General features: G+C 37.5%; 1 protein-coding gene across 5 annotated transcripts; it reads left to right on the forward strand.

Moving 5' to 3' along the window:
• Positions 1-2,308: 2,308 nt before the first annotated feature.
• LOC116723720 (deleted in malignant brain tumors 1 protein-like) lies at positions 2,309-22,791 on the forward strand. 5 transcript variants are annotated; one of them, XM_032568819.1, is made up of 12 exons: positions 2,309-2,444; positions 2,571-2,606; positions 2,698-3,009; positions 3,988-4,296; positions 4,568-4,882; positions 5,041-5,349; positions 5,593-5,871; positions 8,480-8,767; positions 18,553-18,837; positions 18,976-19,299; positions 21,339-21,473; positions 21,560-22,791. In XM_032568819.1, the coding sequence occupies exons 1-12, from the start codon at positions 2,393-2,395 to the stop codon at positions 21,859-21,861; spliced, it is 2,946 nt and encodes a 981-aa protein (XP_032424710.1). In that variant the 5' UTR covers positions 2,309-2,392; the 3' UTR covers positions 21,862-22,791. The 5 variants fall into 5 exon arrangements, with proteins under 5 accessions (XP_032424710.1, XP_032424746.1, XP_032424737.1 ...); XM_032568827.1 differs by lacking the exon at positions 18,553-18,837 and adding an exon at positions 8,932-9,213 and having other exon boundaries at positions 2,310-2,444; XM_032568836.1 differs by lacking the exons at positions 18,553-18,837; positions 18,976-19,299; positions 21,339-21,473; positions 21,560-22,791 and adding exons at positions 8,932-9,213; positions 11,157-11,480; positions 12,343-12,477; positions 12,574-13,701 and having other exon boundaries at positions 2,312-2,444.

The raw sequence follows: 22,791 nt of genomic DNA on the forward strand, positions 1-22,791 counted from the left end.
GACCACATGTCCCACATATCAAGTGCTTAGCTCCATCTTTACTAATGTGCCCAGCACTCAAGCGGTCCTTTCTCCTTAAAAAAGTATTTTGTGTCTGTTTTTCTCCCTCTTATGACACTAAACTATGTATGTTGTTGAGTACAGTGAAAACAAGATGGCTTTACTGCACAATTCAGGTTTGTTGGGACGCTCAACTTTCCCACCTCGTAGTTTCCCCTCCTCCTGTGTATTTGTTGCTTTTTCAGGAACAAATTGTTCATTGTAAATTTGATGGGATTCATCCCAAAAGGTGGCAGAACAGAACAAGGTGTGAGGATTTGAGTTTTTCTGTGTGTTTATTTTAGGTTTCTGTGTCTATCGAGTCTCCGTGTTGTCCTGTCTACCCCTTGATTATTCCCAGCTGTGTCTCGTTTCCCTGATAAACCTCTGTATTTAATCCCACTTGTGTTCCTTGTTCCTCGTCGGGTCCTTGTCTAACCTGTCTCGTCTTGTCGTCTTGTCCACCGTCTAGTCTGTCTATTGTCATGCCAGTTGCTACCAGTATGAGAACTGTTGCTGGTACTCATCTGTGCTGCCTGGATTGTTTGCCTTATTAGTCATTAAAATCATCACTCTTTCACTCCGACGCTGGGTCCTCAGCGTCATCTTCACCACCTGTCATCTGCACTTCTTGACAAGGGTGACTATTTAGCAGCAGTCAAAAGTTTCCCTCTGTTGTTGTTGTAATCCATGTTCATGGGAGATTGACGTGCTTGGTCGGCTGTAACTTCAGTCTGCCGTTAGCCTTTGAGGAAGGGATTGTTGATGCTGCTTTCTGGATGTCTCCAAATCAAGGATCTGAAACCATTTTTTACATGCTTCTTCTTAAATGCAAGGAAATTGTGAAACCGAGATCTGATTTCCCATATGTTGTAAGGATCTCTGTTTCGATTATGTTCGTGTTTATTGGCACATCAAGTATTTCCCGAAAATTACAAAATCCACAGGAAAAAAGAGATACTTGCATCTTCATTGCAATGGAAGTCTGGGCTAATGCCTTTTCAGTGAAAGCAGCTGGGCCGTTTCATCCAAGGTGTTCTTTGAACAACTGTTTTGCTTTTACATAGCCTTGTCCTGCAGCTACATGTTAGCATTGTGCACCAGGTCTCTCGGCCAGCCAAGTAGTGCAGACAGTCACTTGTGTTACTCTTTTTATCGACTCCTTGTTTAAACACTCCGATGAGGTAGATGCACTGAGGAGGGTTTTGTCTTTGCAAAACACTCAAAACATCTTCAGAGTCTTTCTTGAATTGTGTGGCGAAGGATCCAGAAGTTGTGTTTTTGTGGAGCCAGACTTTGAATCTCTAGTTGAGACAGGACCACTATTAGTACTTTACTTGATGGCACCGTTCACTATTTGTTCTGTAATATTGGCTCAGCAGGGGTTTTTTCCTTTCACTGTTTTATTGAGCTGAAATGCAACTGCAGCTTTTCAGCTTTCCTTTTGATCAAACGATTTTGGTAGTACTTTTAGATATACTTTGAAACTCAGAAGCTTGTCGAATTGCTAAATTTGCAGTCGTGGCAGAAAGCAAGACTTCAAGCTCAATTCATTCTTCCTCGCTGATGTTTGTTCATGAAACAGAGGAAACATGGTTTCTCCAGCTCTGTTAGAGCTGCTACAGAGGGAAATAATGCAGCTTCTTCTGCTTTTGCCTTTCTGACAGATTAACAATTCCAAGAAATTGGACTACTAAGAAGAAAATATCATCTCTAAAACACAAAAATTCATAACCAGATAACCATCAAAAAACTCATCATAGCACATTTTTGATTTAAACCATACTTTATGCTTTTATTTTGAATGATCATCATCATGTGTAACAGCAGCATAAACATGTAGGTTCACATAAAAGGTTAACAATTGTTAAAAATATTTTAAAAAACAACAATAACACTGTCCAGCACTGTTAGTTATCAGAAATAGAAATATAGTACTCACAATCTGAGATGTGCAACATACTTTTTTATATAGATATTTATGCATGTTTATTGAACATACATGTGGAATCCATTGTCCAACAGTGATATTATTTTAACTGGAGTCCTTCTGCCTCCAGGGACAGATCTGCTGGCTGTGCAGATTACTAAAGTAATAGTAAAATAATCTTTAAATGAAATCTTAGAGGCGGCTCCAAAATGAGGCAGGAGCATCAGGTTAATCTGCTTTCATGACAACATGGACAGTGTTACTGTTTAAAGAAGTTTTTTTGTTTTTTTTTCTGAGCTCAGTAACATTTTAAAAAAAACACATATGTAAAGAGGAAGTGTCTCAGGGATGAACTTAGTGAGAAGCCAAATGTGTTTCTGAACACCAGTTGGAGAACACAGTGAAGCTACAGTATCTGCAGCTATGAGAAACAGAAAGCAGGAGGAGACCCTTCAATTTTTTACAGGCTTTGTCTGTAAGTTCAAGTTTTCATTATTATCAATAGTATTTGTTTTATCACTTTCATGATTTAAACACAAGCAATGTCATATTTTACATAAATTCTGTTAACAAAATAACAGTCCAAGTGTTTATCTTACAGTTAGTCTTGTTTTGACCTCATCAGCATTCACTACAGGTCAGTTTTTCTTTCCTGTTTCCATAGTATATAAAAGTCTTTTAGTCTTATCAGAACATTAACATAATCATATTAAATTTTGTTCTTATAGGTCAGATCAGGTTGACAGGTCCTGGATCAACTCGGTGCTCTGGAAGGGTTGAAGTTTTCTATATCTATTCCTGGGGAACGGTCTGTGATGATGACTGGGGCATAGCTGATGCTAATGTGGTTTGTCGACAGCTGAACTGTGGTCCAGCTATCAGTGTAGTTGGTTCTGCTCACTTTGGTCAAGGACTTGGACCAATCTGGCTTGATAATGTTCGGTGCTCAGGAGATGAAAGCTCTCTAACCAGCTGTGGACACAGAGGTTATGGGACACACAACTGTGGTCATAGTGAGGATGCTGGTGTGATCTGTTCAGGTAAAGACAAAATGCTTTACAAATATTAAAATGTTCAATTTTAAATGTTCAGACATATTAGTCAGTGTAGATTTTTGGCTGAAAGCATTTGAACACAAAATGAAAGGTAGCGCTTACGTGTGATGTGTTCATTGATTCTCATAATCAGCAGCTTCCTCTGTGTACCTCTGGATTCAGTGGCTACTGACATTTTCTTGAATACAGTGCTGGGTTTGTTTCCATGAGTTTGATTGTTTCTTCCATAGCAGCCACTATGTTTAGTTCTTTATTAGATGCTTGTGCTCTGTACCCTGTAACATGTTCAAAATAGCAGAATAAATCCATACATCCATACATCCATCTAATCATTCATTAATAAATATTGCAGAATTATTGGCTTCTTCATATCTTCCAGATTGATGTGTAACACCTGTTGATTCTCCAAAGGTGTGTCGTCATGCACCTGTATGGTTAAGCCTTTATGATAGCGATCACATTTGTTGATGCTCAGCTAATCAAATGGATTTAATTCGTATTTCTTAGCTTCTCCATCTCCTCTTCCATTCTATGAAAGCAGCAATTTTGAACTTAGTCTTTCAAACAAAGCTGTTGTGTGTTGATGACATCTTTATTTATTAAAGGTAGTCACATTAAATCTCTGCTTTGTTTTCTTTGTTTTTATTATTGAGATGTTAGATCTAAACCAGCTAAGCAACTGGTACAAGATGCACAACAGGAAGATTGTATAGCAGACTGTGTAACACAGATGTAAATTCCATTTGACTAAATATTTGGCTTGAATATCAGTGTAATTGTCCATGTACTGTGTTTCAGTACATGTCAGGGTTAATAGTTTCTGTGCACCAGATTTGAATAAATGTTCATAACTAAGGTAAAGCAAAGCAGGTTACAAAGAGAAGACAGCAAAAGTAATGTCTTTCATTTGCTATTTTTCTTTCTAAAGAATAATTCTATAGCTTATCTCTGTCCTGTTACCAGAATCTGCAGTCAGACTGACTGGATCAACTTCCTGCTCTGGAAGAGTTGAGATCAACCACGACGGCCAATGGGGAACAGTCTGTGACAACGGCTGGGATCTATCTGATGCTCAGGTGGTCTGCAGAGAGTTATCCTGTGGTTCAGCATTAAATGCCACTTCATCAGCAGTTTTTGGTGAAGGAACTGGTCAAATCTGGTTTGATAAAGTGAACTGTACAGGAAGTGAAAGCGCTCTAACTAACTGTCAGCATTCAGGGTTTGGGACACACACGTGTAATCACACTGAGGACGCTGGTGTGGTCTGCTCAGGTGAGAAAAAAATGGAATTAACACATTTTTAAAGTTCACACACATTAGCCAGCATTGGTTTTGTCAGAAAGCATTTAAACACAAAACAAAAGGTAAGGCTTCTGTATAGTGTGTTCACTGATCAGAAAATGACTTGAATCACCAATCAGGACTATTTGGAAAACATTCTCAGTATAGGCCAATTTCTCTGTGTTTCCTAGTATAAAAGTATAAAAGTATTATATTCTCATTGGAACATTGACATAAATATGGTGAATTTTATTTCTTGAAGGTCCGGTCAGGTTGGCAGGTCCTGGATCAACTCGGTGCTCAGGAAGGGTTGAAGTTTTATTTAGGGAAAGCACCTGGGGAACGGTCTGTGATGACGAGTGGGGCATAGCTGATGCTAATGTGGTTTGTAGACAGCTGGACTGTGGTACAGCACTCAATGCAACGAGTTCTGCATACTTTGGTCAAGGAGATGGAAAAATCTGGCTTGATGATGTTCAGTGCTCAGGAAATGAAAGCTCTCTAACCAGCTGTGGACACAAAGGTCAAGGGAAACACAACTGTGATCATAGTGAGGATGCTGGTGTGATCTGTTCAGGTAAAGACAAAATGCTTTACTGATAGCATTTAAATGTTGAGTTTTAAATGTTTAGACATATTAGCCAGTTTTATTTTTGGCTGAAAGCATTTAAACACAAAGTGAAAGGCAGTACTTCTGTATGATGTGTTCACTGATCAGAAAATGATTGTTAACAGACTCTGTTATCAGATTGATTGGATCAACTTCCTGCTCTGGAAGAGTTGAGATCAACCACGACGGCCAATGGGGAACAGTCTGTGATAACGGCTGGGATCTATCTGATGCTCAGGTGGTCTGCAGACAGTTGAACTGTGGTGCAGCATTAAGTGCCACTTCATCAGCTGCTTCTGGTCCAGGAACTGGTCAAATCTGGCTTGACCATGTGAACTGTACAGGAAATGAAAGCGCTCTAACCAACTGTCAGCATCCAGGGTTTGGGACACACAAGTGTAACCACAATCAGGATGCTGGTGTGGTCTGCTCAGGTGAGAAAAGCTTAATATCACTGACTCCTGAAACAAAAAAAATGCTGAAATAGTCATAGGTGAAGGGAAAACTCTCAGGACTTTGATTCAAAATCAACTAAAAGCACATCTGACAGTTTCTCGGCATAGATTTGTCTCTTAGTATGGATTTGTTTGATAACAATTTACACACAAAAGCATTAGGTTCATTTTTCAAAGATTTTGAGAAATTAAATCTTATTCTAACTACTTTCTATTTTCCAGCGAATTTTCCACAGCCCAAGATCTCTATTAGCCCTGCTGGTTCGGTCACCTGGGGTCAGCAAGTCAACTTCACTTGTTCTACTGCAGCTGCACCTTTAAGTGGAACATTTATCCTCCTACGGACTCCAGGATCATTCAGAATGAATCAGTCATCAGATTCCAACTCTGTTACCTTCAACATCCCTAAAGTGACCAGCGATCATCATGGACAATTTTGGTGTCGGTATGAGATAAAGATGTCAAACCAAACCTTCCTCAGTAGCTCTGTTAATCTTAGAGGTAAGACTAAATAAATTGCATATATAGTGAAAGTTCAGCAGTACAACCAATTGTTTGAAATATATTCTCTATTTTTTGGGGGAGAACAGAATCAAGTCATTAATCTCCCCAAAGCTCTGGGGACATTCATGACGGCTACATTTCACAAAATATTATGAATCTCTAATGAATTACTTTGCAACCTTCACCATCAACAGACATTTTTACTCTCTGTCTGGGTAAATAAAACATTTTTTAGACTCACCAACATTGTCTGACCTTTTAAATAAAAGACAACTTATATTTTTGGATAAATATGTACTCAAGCAAGTTTATCACTTTTATAGCAAGACAATTTCATTGCTATAGTTAGATTTTAAAATGAAGAGAAACGTAACACTTTTGACAAACCAGTTTGGAAACATTTTCTTTCATGAGATGTTGATAATTTTGGGAAGTTATGTAAGAGAAACCCCATATCGTTTCCTACCTAATGCTAAGAAAATTAGATCAAACAATTATTGATTTTAGTTTCATTCTTTTGTGGATACGCAATGCAATTATTTGAAGGAAACGCTAAACTATGCTAAAAACTTCCATTTGTTATTATATTCATCTTTAAAAACACTAGTTGTTTTTTTTATCATTTTTACTCAGTTACTCAGAATCAATGTGGGATTTCCAAATTGACACTTGGGGCCCGAGGTTGCATGCTCTTGCTTAATAAACTCTGATTCTAACATCTTACCTGGTTTATTTCAGATTTTATTCATTTCTTTTTCCACATGTTTTGAATAGGGTTTGGTCCCATATGACTGGGAAAAATCTATAATTAAACCAATCCCAAATTCTCAAACTGCTGATCCTCGAATACCTATGAACTACAGGGGTATTAGTTTAGTTTTAAACTTTATGTGTTTATACACTTTACTCCAGTGTTCTAAATGAAAGGGTTTAGACAGAAAAGAGCCTGTATATATATCCTTTAACCACAATAGTTATTGCGAGGAAACAAGAAGGAAAGTCTACTTTTGCGTGTTTTATAGATTTCCATAAAGCTTCTGATTGTGTCAACCGATAATTGTAATTTTTTTCAGTTATTAAAAGCAGGAATTGATGGGAAATTTTATAATTCTATAAAAGCTGTTTATCATAACTCCGAATCTTGTGTTCTGGTAAACGATTACAGAACAGGATGGTTTTTAACACCATGTGGTGTTAAACAAGGAGATGTTCTGGCTCCCACTCTCTTCGCATTACATATAAATGACTTGGTAATGGTAACTAAAGAGGTAAATGTGGGAGTGAGAGTAGGTGAGACTACAATATCATCTGCATATTACTGTACGCAGATGATATTGTACTTATTGCTGAAAGTGAACCACATCTTCAGAAACTGTTAAATATTACTGGTGGCTGGTGGAACAAAATGAGGTTAAGGATAAATTGTGTTAAAACTGAAGTTATTCATTTCAGAAAACGGAGCCAAGCACTGACAACATTTGCATTTTGTTTTGGGCCTACGACCTGGTCCATTATAAAAACCTATAATTATTTGGGATTTACATGTGGATGAATATCTAACATTTGAAGAAGGAATAAAAGTCCAATCGGACTCAGTTGGTAGAGCGAGAGGTTCAGTTATAAATACAGTCAAATACTGTTGTGACCTGGGATATAGGGTGTATACTGAGTTGTATAAATCCAGTATTAGATTACGGTGCTGGAGTCTGGGGTTACTGAGAACAATCTTACAATGAGAAAGTTCAGTGTAGAGCCCTGCAATATCTCTTAGATGTGCATAGAAATACTCCTAAAATGGCATTACATGGAGATGTGGGTTGGGAACCTTGTGAAGTTAGATATATTGCAGATATGGTTAGATTATGGAATAGGTTTATTAATATGCCAGACTATAGATTAACAAAAGATATTTTTCTTTGGGATTTCACAAATGTGAAAAGGTATGCTTAGGCCAGACAAATGGAGAAGATATTTGAGGAGGCGGATTTTCAGTACATTTATAGGAATAAATTAAGATGTAATATTCGACACCTTAAACAGTTGCATTTTGAAGTTTATAAACGTTAGTGGCCAGTAAATATCTTACATAAACCAAAATTACGCACTTAAATTTTGCTAAAGGATGCTGATGGTCTTGAGCCGCATGCATCATGGAACTTGTCTAAAAAGCAAAGTTCAGATCTGGCACTTTGCCTTTGGCTTTTCAGACGGGACATTTTCCTTCAGTCCCAGAGGAAGACCGAAGGCGTTTTTTGTGTGATTTGGGTGAAATTGAGAGTGAAGCGCACTTCTTGTTTTATTGTCCCTTGTACTTAACGTTGAGAAATGATTTATTTACTAAAATACTTGATGTTTATCCAGATTTCTTTTATTTAACGGATGAGGATGAAATGTGTTATTTATTGAAGTATTTTTTGTTTCAGTTAGCACGGTTTATTTTGAAGGCCTGGCATCTTAGAAAGAGGATGCTTTTTGTTTAAAGAATATTTATGTCTGTCCGCATGTTTGTGTATGTTTTATTGTACATTGTAAGCCCGTGTGGACTGGGCACCTGTAAAGGTGTATGACACATAAAATAATGACTACTACTAATGCTGTCTTTCAGTGAACCTTCCAAAGCCCAACATCTCTATAAGCTCTGCTGCTGAGGTCATCTGGGGTCAACAACTCATCATCACTTGTTCTGTTGAAGCTGCACCTTTAAGTGGAACATTTATCCTCCAAAAGACTTCAGGATCACAGCAAATGATTCAGCCATCAGTTTCCTCCTCTGCTACCTTCAACATCTCTAAAGTGACCATGGATCATGATGGACAATTCATTTGCCAGTATCAGAAAAGGATGTTAAGCCAAACATTGACCTCTCCATACAGTGACTTTGTTCGAGTTACTGGTAAGATGAATTAATTCATTTGAAAATGCAGTGAAATCAAGAGTTTTTTGTTCTGTTTTGAGAAAAGAAAAATTCAAGTCAATAAATCCCATTATCCATGGGTCCCAAAATATCTGGCAATATTCAGGAAAGATAAATTTCAGTAACAAAATACTCTTTTTCAGTGAACTTTCCCAAGCCCCTCATCTCTTTTAGCCCTGCTGCTGAGGTCACCTGGGGTCAGCAAGTCACCATCACTTGCTCTGTTACAACTGGACAAGTTCATTCTGGAACATTTACGCTCCAAAAGACTTCAGGCTCGTTCAGAATGACTCAGTCAACATATTACAGCCTTTCTTCCTTCTTCATCAAAACTGTGACCCTGGATCATGATGGAGAATTCCTGTGTCAGTATCTGTCAAGGCAAAGATACTCCTCAGTCCGTGGCGACTCTGTTCGTTTTACTGGTAAGATTAAATAAACTGAGTAAACAATGAAAAGTCAGAAGTGTAAAAATCAGTTTTTTCAAGATTTACTCTATGAGAAAAGCATGTCAGGTCATTGAGTTTAATCACCGTCCTGTCTGTCCTAAAAAATTACTGAAACATTCAGAAAAGCTAAACTTGATTTGAAATCAGTTTTTAATAGGTTCCAAGTCCAATTCAGCAAGTCCACCCTGATCCTCTATATGGCATCAGGGGTGTCATATAGAGGACAACTCCAAGGGCCCCTGACCGACAGGGGGCCCCTCCCACAAAGCATTGTTTTGTTTTCTTTCTCTTATAGAAATAGAAGAAAATTGGGGGCCCTGTCAATTACAAAATTAATCAAATAGTGTTTTTAAAATTGTTTTTTCCATATTTGCACTGAACACCCCCCTGGATCCGCATGAAATGGTTCGTTCCTGCTTAGCGCACTTGACGGTGTTCAGCAGCAGTCAGTGCAAGACAAAAACAACTGTGGTAGCAACTATAGGGATATGTCCATATACCTAGATCATTTTATTTTTATTAAAAATAGTTATCGACCATTTAAAAGCCCAAATAACAATAGTTGTACATTGAAATTATAAAAATTAATTTCTAATCAATATTCCATCAAAATATTCTAAAAATGTTTGCATATGTCCTTGTCTACAAAAAGAAGAATATGAATCATGTCTCTTTGCACAAACTGTATGTAAAGATGTTTAAATAATAATAAGAAATGTTTACCTATGCTTTTAACAATTCTGACATAAAAACAAAAGTAAAAAATTCAGAAATCATCCAGACATGACCAGATTATTCCCAGATTGTCTGACCCACATATAGAATAGTATGGGTGTTTTATATATTCAATGGTTTTTCAAAGAAAAGGTAACGGCCGTTTTAAAAAATAAAGACCCAAATTAGTAAATTATTGAAAAAAAAATACAACCTCCGGTGTTGGATTTTTGATCAAGACTGTATAAAACTGAACATATTGTGACAAAGTCTCATCCCCTCTTTTTCATCATTCTACTTTTCATTGGCATTTTCCAAATAAAACATACATGAGCAATTCACATCCAACATTATAAAAAATAAAGTAAAACATTTGCTTGGGAGCTATTCTACTATTAGACCTTTTATCCTATCTAATCTTTCCAGGTTCTTTCCGTATTTTTGGTCTCCGTCTTGATGTGGTCTCAGGAGATATGTCCATTTTTCCATGATGTAGAGTTCTTCTATCATCCCAATCCAATGTTCATGACAAGGGGTCCACCTTTCTCCATTTCCTCCAAACAGCTTTCTTAGTAGAAATTAACTTTATCTTTATCAGTTACCTATCCTTTACTCTCACATTTTCTTTAATATTGCTATAATTACACAGGAGTAGTATCATGCTGCTCACAGGAGTATCACATCCCAGAATCTTTTTTACAGCTGGCGAACAGCCATGCCTTGCATTGGCTTCCCTGGACTTGGAATTCTAATTATATGAAATGTTACAAAAATCTAAGGCAGGGGTCTGTCTTCGAGAATCTAATTACTGTGCATTGAAGTCAAATGTGTGTCCCCTTATGTTTTTTTTTTTTAACTGCATGACCATTAACTCTCCAAATTCCCAGAATTCATTCAAGCCAGCAAGTTCTTAACTCTGTACCCTTTGCGTTCATAAAGGAGGACAACAGCTCCTCTGTTTGTGACAAGGTTATTGACAAAATCCCCATCGGAAATTAAAGCTGTTTCTTTTTTTGTTGTTGATACAGAATCTCAATTGAAAACTAAACTGTAATATTTTCAAGCACGCCTCATTCAGATCTGTCATTACAACATTTACATCCTAACTGGAAAGTTTAAATTCAGTAGCAAAACCATAAAATGTATATATTTTTTTCTTTTTTAATAGTTTATATTCACAAGATTTTATTTTCCTTTACCCACAGTGAATCTGGAGAGGCCCATCATTTCCCTGACATCCCCAGATGGAGGGTTGGTCTGGGGTCCAGGAGGAGCAGAGGTTACCAAGGGTTACGGCCTCTCCTTCACTTGCTCCATTGACCCCAGATATCCTCAGGGAGATTTCTCTCTCATCTTCTCCGGCTCCAACATCACAGAAACCAGGCCAGCAGTCAAACACTCAGCCTCCTTTAACTTCCCAGCTGCTGAGTTTGAACACCAGGGCAGCTACAGTTGTGTGTATGAGGTTACCATGGCTACACGGACGTTCAGTTCTGCTCAGGCAGAACCCATTAGTCTGGCTCTTAAACGTAAGCAACAATATAATTTGTGAAAAGTACATTTAAATCAAAAAACAAAAAAAAAAAAATAAAAACAAAATTGAGTAATATTACATACTGTGTATTCCTGTTCTCTGTTAAAGCTAGGTAAACATGCCAAACCAGAAACAATATAAAACTCTGTTTCCAAATGATAATTTCAATTATAAAAAGAAATATACAAACCATGTATCCTCCTTGTAGAAAAAAAAGTAATTTCTCCCACAACCTGAGAACTGCTTGTTTCATGAAATTTGGAACTTTGGTCTTGTGTTTTTGCTTTATTTGAGGTTTTGTCAGTCTTTTCGAATTTCACTCTTTCTTTCAAGTTAAGATTCCTTACAACTTATTCCAGTAGTTGCAGGGTTTTCCCCCAGAAAACCTGCTAAGCCGTGTTTTTGTATTAAAAGATGTTAAGTTGACAGGAAATGTAAAAATATTACTGGGTAATTACGTATATGTTACTGGAAAAAATCTCCAGTGAAACGCTATTTAAACCCACAACTAGTCTTAAAAACATAAAATCAAAAAATACAATTAAAATGAATATCAGTTATTTGCACTTCTGTCTGATTCCATAAGGCCCCCCAGGGCTTCAGGGGCCCCATGTTTTAACGCAGTGTTTTAACAAGGAAGGTGGTGCCGGTCGGTTTGGCTAGTTTTTTCTAGTATTTTTTGTTTGAAAACTACTTTTACTCAAGTTATCATTTCTTTGATATGAAATTGTATTGCTCAGAGAACAGATAAGCAGCTCAGCAGATTATCGGCTCGCTTCAGTAGAACATGTCTGGTTTTAGGAGTTGGAATGTTTACAGCAATCTAAAACATTTTGACCAAGTGTTTTCTCTCCTAGCCTCTTCACGGGTGCTGGTTTCCTCAGTCATCTGTGGAATCCTGCTGCTGGTCCTGCTGGTGTCTCTAGCAGTCTGCCTGGGCGTCAGGGGGAAACTTTGCTCTGAACGGCTCATACCGTCTGACCAAAACCAAAGTCTGTAATCAAAGAGATACAAGTATTTGCATTTAAAAGTAACCAATTGCTATTCTGCAGTTTATTCATAAGTTATTTTGTTTCTCTTTGTTTCAGTGTCTTTCCAGCACTTAATCACACAAGACCACGAGAATGATTGTGATGACTTTAATCAACAATAATGTCAAGCAGACCCTGATCTGAGACGATTCAGTGGTGTAGAGGATAACTGAGAAGCAGAACACAGATCTGAAGAAGAAGAAGAAAGCACTGAGGATGAAGACGATGACTATGTGAATGTTGATATGAATTCTAAAAGAGCTATTTAGTAAAAAAAAAATTTGACAATTTGTAATAGATTACATGTTTGATCTGCAGTGAAGTACATTATGGCATGTTTACTTATGTATTTGCAGCGAAGGCCTGCAAGGTCTAAACGCTATCAGAATCGCTAACATATGTCTGCAACCTAAAGTAATACTTTACACAAAATTGCTTGATTAAATTTTAGTAATTCACATCCAATAGTCTATTGCCATTTTTTAAATAACGTTTCTCTTGGCTATGCGTTTGGTAATATTCATATTTCATATGAATTCTAACATACAGTATATTAATATGAATATGAATATTTTAAATGCACAATGACAGGAGCAGACTGAGTTGAGCTCTCCACGCTAGTCCAGTAGAAGCAAATAGGTTTTGTCTTCTGCTGTGATTTGTCTGGAGGATTTGTGGGCAGTAAAGTGGCTCTCATGTCGACTCTTTATTTACGCACTTTCTGCATTCGAGAGCAAAGTGGCTGATCTGATTGCTTAAACCCGGCCACCACATTGTCTGACGGGCGTGTCGGCTGCATGTAACCTATCTTGGAGACATTTGTGCATCTTTTCCAAAACTGAGTTTTTTAAGTTAGCAGGAACCACTAACCTCTAAGTATTAAACCCAGTACATCTCTATCAGGCCAGTAGCGCTTCGCTGCTTCCTCAAACTGGTTCCGATCCGGCCAGCCTTCCACACTGGACATCACTTGAGAGGTCATGATGTACAGCTTTCTGCTTGTAGGGAGACCTTTTAGTAGAGATTCTTCATAAATATTAGTGTCTTCCATAAGATCTGTATCTGTGTGGGAAATAGATTCTTTTTTTCAACTTTTAAAATGTATTGATATACTCCACCTACTTGTGTGCATTTCATTTTGTTCATATCTTTTACCATTTCCATTAAAATCCCTCTTCAGCTTCATGGTTGCATTGTGCTCATAATTCATCTTTGCAGTGGCTTTCAATGAAGGAATTCTGCTACTGCTAGAGTGTGCCACTCAATTTTCACTCTGTTAATCAATCAATCAAGTTCATTTGTATAGCACATTTCAGCAACAAGGCAATTCAAAGTGCTTTACATCATAAAACCCCCAAAATACAGTCATACAAGACACCACATGGTAAACCAGTAAACATTACATTTTGTCAAGTGCCATCGTTGCGCATCAAAATGTTGGTCAATGTTTCATTTATTATGGTTCAAAAGCAACTTTTAACAGGTGGGTTTTTAGTCTGGATTCAAATGAACTCAGTGTTGCAGCTGTTTAGCAGAGTTTTGGAGTTCGTTCCAGATTTGTGGTGGATAGAAGCTGGATGCTACGCAGGCCCTGCGGCAAGGGGGGTGTTGGGGGGGGGAGTTTCCCGACCACAGAGTCAGCCGGCTTCAATATAAGCATGAAGTCCCCTCTGCTTATATTTGCGTCTTTAATAATTGGTATATTAAAGATGCAAATATATTTAATATTTGCTATGTTGAAGACATATCATATCTGACCTGCTATGTGTAATTCAGCAGGGCACAGGTTTATGCTAATTCAGGGAGAGCCAGAATCACATAATTGAAAAATACAAAGTTTGCACTGACAAGGAGCCATTTGGTTTACACAGACGTTACTTACTCTGTTTTTGGCATTTTTAATAACCTTTTGATTGTTACAGGATCTGATGTTGTCGATGTTTTTGAGAACTTGATAAGATCAGACAATAAAAGTCGACTGTGATAATTCTTCACAAATAATATTACTAAATGGTGAAACTGTTCTCAACTGTATGCAAGCATTGAGCAAATTACAGACTCATTCCATAAATCATAATATGACTGAAAAGTTCCTTTGTTAGCAATTCCATCACCAAGTGAAATACATTATATATTTATATATATATAATGTATAACATCAGCATACACATGTAATCTAATTACATACGTTTTAACATATTTATATTTTGTAGTATGCTTAATACCTGCTTAAAGGTTATTTTCAAAACATACTATTAATCCGACAAGCCTCATCAGGATGCAAATCCTAGTTTATTGAATAAGACTGTATGGCATAATTCATATTTAAGTTTTGGCCGTATTCTTAGCACAAAAAAAGGAAAAGGCCTTCGGGTACCTGGGTGCATCAGCGCCCCCTGCTTCTCGCTGTCCCCAACAACTTGCAACACAAAGTTACACCCATATCCCCTCGACACATGCTTTTCTTTTAGAGCTGACAGAAGACACAGCTTCTTTTGGTTTTGCTTTTTTGCTGAGGAAGTAGTGCTTTTGTCACTTCTTGAATGTCAGTAAATACTAGGTAGGATTTGGTGAATCTTATCGATCATGTTGGAGACAAAGTTTTCTAGGTTAACACCATCACATAGGTTAACACCATCACAGCGTTCACACCCTACAGTTCCTTGAGCCAGTGCAAGGCACTGCATGGGAGGCACTTATTATTCTACTTATTATTCTCTAAATTTCCCTTAGGTACTGTGTGAGGTTGTTTGTCTTAAAGCCCACTTCAGTGCTGCCACATCTGCTGAGGCTGTGATTGATTTCAGTCATAAAACAAATGTCATATGACAGCATCAGGTTAATCTGCTTTCATGACAACATCGATAGTGTTACTGTTTAAAGAAGTGTTTTTTTCTGAGCTCAGTAACATTTTAAAAAAAACACATATGTAAAGAGGAAGTGTCTCAGGGATGAACTTAGTGAGAAGCCAAATGTGTTTCTGAACACCAGTTGGAGAACACAGTGAAGCTACAGTATCTGCAGCTATGAGAAACAGAAAGCAGGAGGAGACCCTTCAATTTTTTACAGGCTTTGTCTGTAAGTTCAAGTTTTCATTATTTTTGACAATATTTGCTTTGTTTTATAACTTTGCTGATGCACAGATAAGCAATGTTATATTTCGCATAAACATCTTACTATCTATTAACAAAATAACAGTCCAAGTGTTTATCTTACAGTTAGTCTTGTTTTGACCTCATCAGCATTCACTACAGGTCAGTTTTTCTTTCCTGTTTCCATAGTATATAAAAGTCTTTAACTCTTATCAGAACATTAACATAATCATATTAAATTTTGTTCTTATAGGTCAGATCAGGTTGACAGGGCGAGGATCAACTCGGTGCTCTGGAAGGGTTGAAGTTTTATATATCTATTCCTGGGGAACGGTCTGTGATGATGACTGGGGCATAGCTGATGCTAATGTGGTTTGTCGACAGCTGGGCTGTGGTCCAGCTATCAGTGCACCAGGTTCTGCTTACTTTGGTCAAGGAGATGGAAAAATCTGGCTTGATGATGTTCAGTGCTCAGGAGATGAAAGCTCTCTAACCAGATGTGGACACAGAGGTTATGGGACACAAAACTGTGATCATAGTGAGGATGCTGGTGTCGTCTGTTCAGGTAAAGGAAAAATGCTTTACAAATATTAAAATGTTCAATTTTAAATGTTCAGACATATTAGTTAGTGTAGATTTTTGGCTGAAAGCATTTAAACGCACATTGAAAGGCAGAGCTTGTGTATTGTGTGTTCACTGTTCAGAATGTGATTCACATGATTTGTGACACTTATTACAAGTTACTTATTTTGCCAACAAGATTTAGCTTATGTGTTAGATGCAGAACAGAAAGTAGCTGATGTGTCAGGATCTAAAAATTCATATATCTGATTGACATGATTATATTTATTGGACTTTATCTAAATGGAAGCTTTTTCTTTTCTCTCCATTGTTTGACCACAGATGTCTCTAGGAGACATAATTCTTTGAGAACAAGATTCTGTAGATGACTTAAACCACCAGTGTTTCTGTTGTCAATGTACAGAATCATGTGATGTCTTTGAATACATGTCTCATAAATCAGATATTTAGCTCCGTCTTTACTGATGGGCCCAGCACACAAACAGCCTTTCATCCTTTCAAAAAAACCCATTTTGTCTCTTTGTTTCTTCTGCTTGAACTGATGACACTCCACTAATGTGTGTTGTTCACTACAGGAAACACAAGACGACTTTACTGAAGGGTTAAGGCTTGTTGGGTTGCTCAACTTTCCCGCCCTGTAGTTTGTTCCTCCCTCTACATTCATTGCTGTGCAGAAACAAATAATTAACAATAAAAAACAGTGACAACACAACATGCTGTCAGACGTGTTGCTGTTCTAGTCAGATTAATATTCTTGAAAGTCCATAGTTCATTTTTAATTGTAGATCTGGATTTACACAACCAAATCCTGATCCCGCCACCCAATTCTCTATCATACATCAGTAAGCCTCTGTACAATACAATAGCATTTAAATGTTCACTTTTAAATGTTTAGATGTAATGACCAGTAAATTTTTTTTGTTTGAAAGCAGCTAAACACAAAATGAAAGGTATTCTTATGTGTGATGTATTTACTGATCAGAAATTGACTGAATCTCCAATCAGTGCTATTTAAAAAATACCTGATTCTCATCATCGGCACATTTCTCTCTGTCAAGGCTTGGAGTTTTCTTGAATATGGTGATGGGTTTGTTTATATGATTTTGATTATTTCTTTGTGAAACCACAAGAAGAAGTCATAAAAAGAAAATACAGTCAACAATTGAGAAACCAGTAACAAACATTACATTTTACCACCATCAAGATCACCAATACACACATCATACACACTTAGAGATCTGGAAGGTTGATACAACAACAGCAGATCTTTAATGTATTGTGGTGTTAAGTCGTTCAGTGTTTTATAAACTAACAGTATTTTAAAGTCCATTCTCTGAGCTACATGGAGCCAGTGGAAGGACTTTAGAATTGGGGTGATTTCCTTTTACATAGAGTGTAATTCAGATATAAATTGCTTATGAATGAATCTTTCCCCTGTGAGAGTCAGAGTGTGTAGTTTCCTCTCTCCAGATTTAAATATTTTTTATAACATTTTATCATGTGGTCAGTCTGACAGAGGTGAAGCTGTCATGCCCTGCCTCCACTGGGCCGTCTGACCACAAAAAATAAATAAACTGACAGTAAAAGATTATTATTTTTAGTGTCATTCAGTTGTGGAAATGAATAAACTTTTATTCTCACTTTTCAGCGGACTTTCCCAAGCCCAGCATCTCTACAGGTTCTGCTAAGGTCACCTGGGGTCAACAAGCCCGTATCACTTGTTCAGTTTCTGCTACACCTTTTAGTGAAACATTTATCCTCCAAAAGACTTCAGGATCATTTAAAATGACTCAGTCATCAGTTTTCTCCTCTGCTACCTTCAACATCCCTAAAGTGACTCTGGATCATGATGGAGAATTCAAGTGTCAGTATGAGAAAATGATATCAAGCCAAACATTGACCTCCCCCCTCAGTAACTCTGTTCGTCTTAGAGGTAAGATTAAATAAATTGTGTTAACAGTGAATCTTCAGCAGTACAATCAGTTGCTTAAAATGCCTGCACTATTTGTTTTTCACTCTCAGTGAATCAGATCATCCATTAGTAAATACTGACATTAGCAAATTTATCACTTTTTAATTAAAAAAAACAATTTCTTTTGTATTGTTTGGTTGTAAAAATAAATAAAAATATAACCCCTTTTTGAAAAGACAATCAAAACATTTTATATCTTGTATGTTGATATTTGTTGTAAGTGATATAAAAACCTTCCACATAGTTCAGAGCCTGGCTGTCATGCACTGTCTCCACTGGGCCGTCTGACCACAAAAAATAAATAAGCTGACAGCAAAAGATTATTATTTTTAGTGTCATTCAGTTGTGGAAATGAATAAACTTTTATTCTCACAACTTACTGTTTTTCAGTGAACCTTCCCAAGCCCAGCATCTCTACAGGCTCTGCTGAGGTCACCTGGGGTCAACAAGTCAGCATCACTTGTTCTATTGCTGCTTCACCTTTAAGTGGAACATTTATCCTCCAACAGACTTTAGGATTATTTAGAGTGACTCAGTCATCAGTTTCCTCCTCTGCTACCTTCAACATCCCTAAAGTGACTCTGGATCATGATGGAGAATTCCAGTGTCAGTATGAGAAAATGATATCAAGCCAAACATTCACCTCCCCCTTCAGTAACTCTGTTCGTCTTAGAGGTAAGATTAAATAAATTGTGTTAACAGTGAATATTTAGTCAAATAAATATTTATGGAAAATCCATAATCCATTTTCTCAAATGGCCATGCCTTTATGTGGAATAATATTCTTCTATTCCATGTCCATGTTTACTACAGTGAGTCTGGAGAGGCCCATCATTTCCCTGACATCCCCAGATGGAGGGTTGGTCTGGGGTCCAGGAGGAGCAGAGGTTACCAAGGGTTACGGCCTCTCCTTCACTTGCTCCATTGACCCCAGATATCCTCAGGGAGATTTCTCTCTCATCTTCTCCGACTCCAACATCACAGAAACCAGGCCAGCAGTCAAACACTCAGCCTCCTTTAACTTCCCAGCTGCTGAGTTTGAACACCAGGGCAACTACAGCTGTGTGTATGAGGTTACCATGGCTACACAGAGGTTCAGTTCTGATGAGGCAGAACCCATTAGTCTCATCATCAAATGTAAGTAACTATATATATTTGAGAAAAGAATATTTAAATTTCAAACTTTGAGTAAAATACCTTACTGTGTATTCCTCTAATCTCCTAAAGGCAATATTATTATTATTATTATTATTATTAGTTAAACATGTCAAATCATGAAAAACACAAAATTTGTTTTTCAAATGATGATTTCAATAATAAAACAAGCAAACAAAACATATGCCCCCTCATGATAAAATAATTTTCCAAGATCTGGTTTGTCTCTGATTTGTTTAGGTCTGTTCCAACGTTCCCTGTGTATTTTCAGCCATTTCCTCATTTCTATTTAAGCTTCTTGCTCTTCCTCTCAGCTGCATCTTGTTTCTAATCTATCACCTGATGTACGTTCAGCAATCAATTCCCTACTGAAATACAGTTGAATGCAGATATTTACATACACCAAGTATTATTGAAACAGCTTACAGAGGAAGTGAACGAAGGTGTTCGGTCCATGTTGGTCGCACTCCTAAATATTGAATTAATTTCTCTCTTCGCAGTGCAGGATGGTTGTTTACAGTGCAGACAGTTTCTAACAAGCTTCTTAGTGTGGAACTGGCACATTACATGCGTCACTGGCAAATGTTAGTGATTGGGTGAAACTCAAAGCCTCGACAGGAGCATTCGTTTCTCAGCAGCTGTAATAGAAAATTTCATCTTTTGCCGTATTTCATCTTTGATGGAACTGATGATACTTTTAACCATTTACTTACTGATTATAGCTGCTGCGTTTTTGAAATTTTTGCAAGATGTGTTTTTCCATTAAAGAAGTTTCCAGATAGTGTTTAGATGTTTCCACAGCTGCGATAGCAGAAGAGACCTGAAGACGTCTTGGGTAAAATGCTTAACCTGGAAATTGTCTTAAAGGACTGACGTGTGTGAAATGTAGTCGTACCCTTGTTTGACCCTGTGCCCATGACTAATTGACAAAGAAAAATTAGAAGAATTAGAAGTTTCTCCTGCTCTCTTTCCTGTCATAAAATCATCCCCATCCAAGAGGTGAGGGATAGTTCATGAGGTGGGGGTCAGGATTGTCTTGTGGTCCATCTGGCAATAGAGATAAGATCAGACTTTGGGTGGGTCTTTGCCTTGCTGTGACTATATAACCATGTGATGTGAGTCGTTCAGGGTTCGTCTCCTGACTGCGTTCAGTGAGACGGGTCTTCGAACGCTTTTGCCTTCGAATAAAGAAACTTAAAGACAAAGATTAATCTTCTCTTATTGTTGAAACAGCTTCTCATTCTTTGATAAATGAAATTTCCATAACAGCAGCTGAGAGCCCAGACTCTCTGGATGAAGCCAGCTGTACTATAAGGAGCTGGTTTTCAGCAGGCTAGTTTCCTTCCACAAGCCTCTCACATTAGCTTGATGGAGTTCTGGCCCATTACTCCTGACAGAACTGGTAGAACTGAGTCCTTTTTGGTAGGCGCCCTCAGATCTCAGAGCTTCCCACAACTTCTCCGTAGGACGCAGATCAGGGCTGTGCGATGGCCACTCCAAAACACTGACTTTGTTGTCCGTTAGCCACGTTGTAACCACAGACTGCATGCTTCTGGTCATTGTCCATTTGGAAGACCAATCTGTGCCCAATCTTTTACTTCCCGGCTGATATCTTTAGATGTTGCATCAATATTTCTACATAATGTTATTTTCTCATGATGCCATCTAGTTTAGGGATCCCACCAGTTCCTCCTGCAGAAAACCGACCCACAATAAGATGCTGCCACACCCGTACTTCACAGTTAGGAAACGACTCAAAATGCCCCTGTAGACTTGACCATGGCTTTGTTGTGGCCATTCCCATTTACTAAACAGAAGGGATAAACAAAGAAAACAGAAACAAGTGTAAGAGTCTAATATTTTCACTTCAAGTTGTATATATAAAGATGTATTACTGCTGGGTCATTTCAAGTTAGGTGGTCTGTGACTGTTTGTTAAATAGGTTAAGTGTTCCTCAGCCTGAAAACGTTTGTAAAATGCAGGTTTAGAGCCATAAACTGACCAAGTGTTTTCTCTCCTAGCCTCTTCACTGCTGCTGGTTTCCTCAGTCTCCAGTGGAATCCTGCTGCTGGTCCTGCTGGTGTCTCTAGCAGTCTGTCTGGGCTGCAGGAGGAAACTTTGCTCTAAACAGCCCATACCGTCTGACCAAAACCAAAGTCTGTGATCAAGAGATACAAACTCATGCATTTAAAATCATTTCTACATTTTATTCATAAATTCATTTGTTTCCTTTTTTTTTCAGTGACTTTCCAGCAGTTAAACACACAAGACCTCGAGAATGATTGCAACGACTATGAAAATATTGATGCATTTCACTCAGTAAAGAAGCTGGAGATGGACGAAGAGTCAACAAGTGATGATGATTATGAGGAAGCCGAGCCTCATTTAAGACAAATCATTGTTGGTGTCAAGAATTACGCATCATCAGAACAAACATTTGAAGAAGACGAAGAAAGCACTGATGAAGATGTCTACGTGAATGTTGATGCAACCTGGAAAAATAATGTAGTGCAAGCTAAAAAATGTGTAAATGAGTATCAATAGATGAAAGCTGAGAATTACCAAGACCAAATTAGGTACAAAACAAATATTTTGCTTCAAAGAATCTAGCTTATATATAAGAAAATGGCTGTGCCTGGGTCATAGAGCAATACACAGTACATGATATATATATATATATATATATATATATATATATATATATATATATATATGTTTATAAATTGTATACATCATTTAAGTGTTTTTTCTCTGTTAAATAACATCACCTTTTCTAGCTGCCTGTCGCTTTTAATATTAGCACTTAGCAGGATTACCATTAACTTCAAAGTCATCCCTGTTGCATAGCTCTTTCCTATCACAATACGTTATCCAGAAGAGTATCTGATTCAATAGATTGCAAACCTCTGTAGAAAATATTGTCTCCTTCATAGAATCTTTGCACATTTTGTTAGTTTATTTCCAAACTTCATTTTTAAAGTGCTGAAAACATAAATAGCTACCTAAAGTCTTCTTCCCACAGTGGAACCTTCCACACTGAAGAGTTTTGTGGTTTGGGTGACCTGATTGTGTTTGGTTTGACATGAATACTTGATTAGATCAAAGAAACCTATCTGAAAATAAAATGGCCGCCGTGTAGTCGTGTGTCGAGTTGTGGGAGAATAAAAATATGAATAAGATCATCTCATTATAGGTGATTTATTAAATGAGAAAAACTAACAAGAGAGGAGACAGGAAGGACTGAGTGACATTTCAGCTGAAGAGGTGATTCCTTAAAAAAGGGGGTGGTAGATTAGGATCTGGTGCAACTTTAAAAGAAAGCAAGTAACTGAAGCTGAGCTAGAAGAAAATGGCTGACCAAAAAAACCACAGAAAGAAAACAGAAACAGAAACCAAACATCAGGCTTTATCAGAAATAACTAACATTCAAAACAAAAGAACAAAAGTATAATACAGGAAGTAAAACACCGATTA

This window comes from Xiphophorus hellerii, chromosome 1 (genome assembly GCF_003331165.1).
Source record: "Xiphophorus hellerii strain 12219 chromosome 1, Xiphophorus_hellerii-4.1, whole genome shotgun sequence".
NCBI lineage: Eukaryota > Metazoa > Chordata > Actinopteri > Cyprinodontiformes > Poeciliidae > Xiphophorus > Xiphophorus hellerii.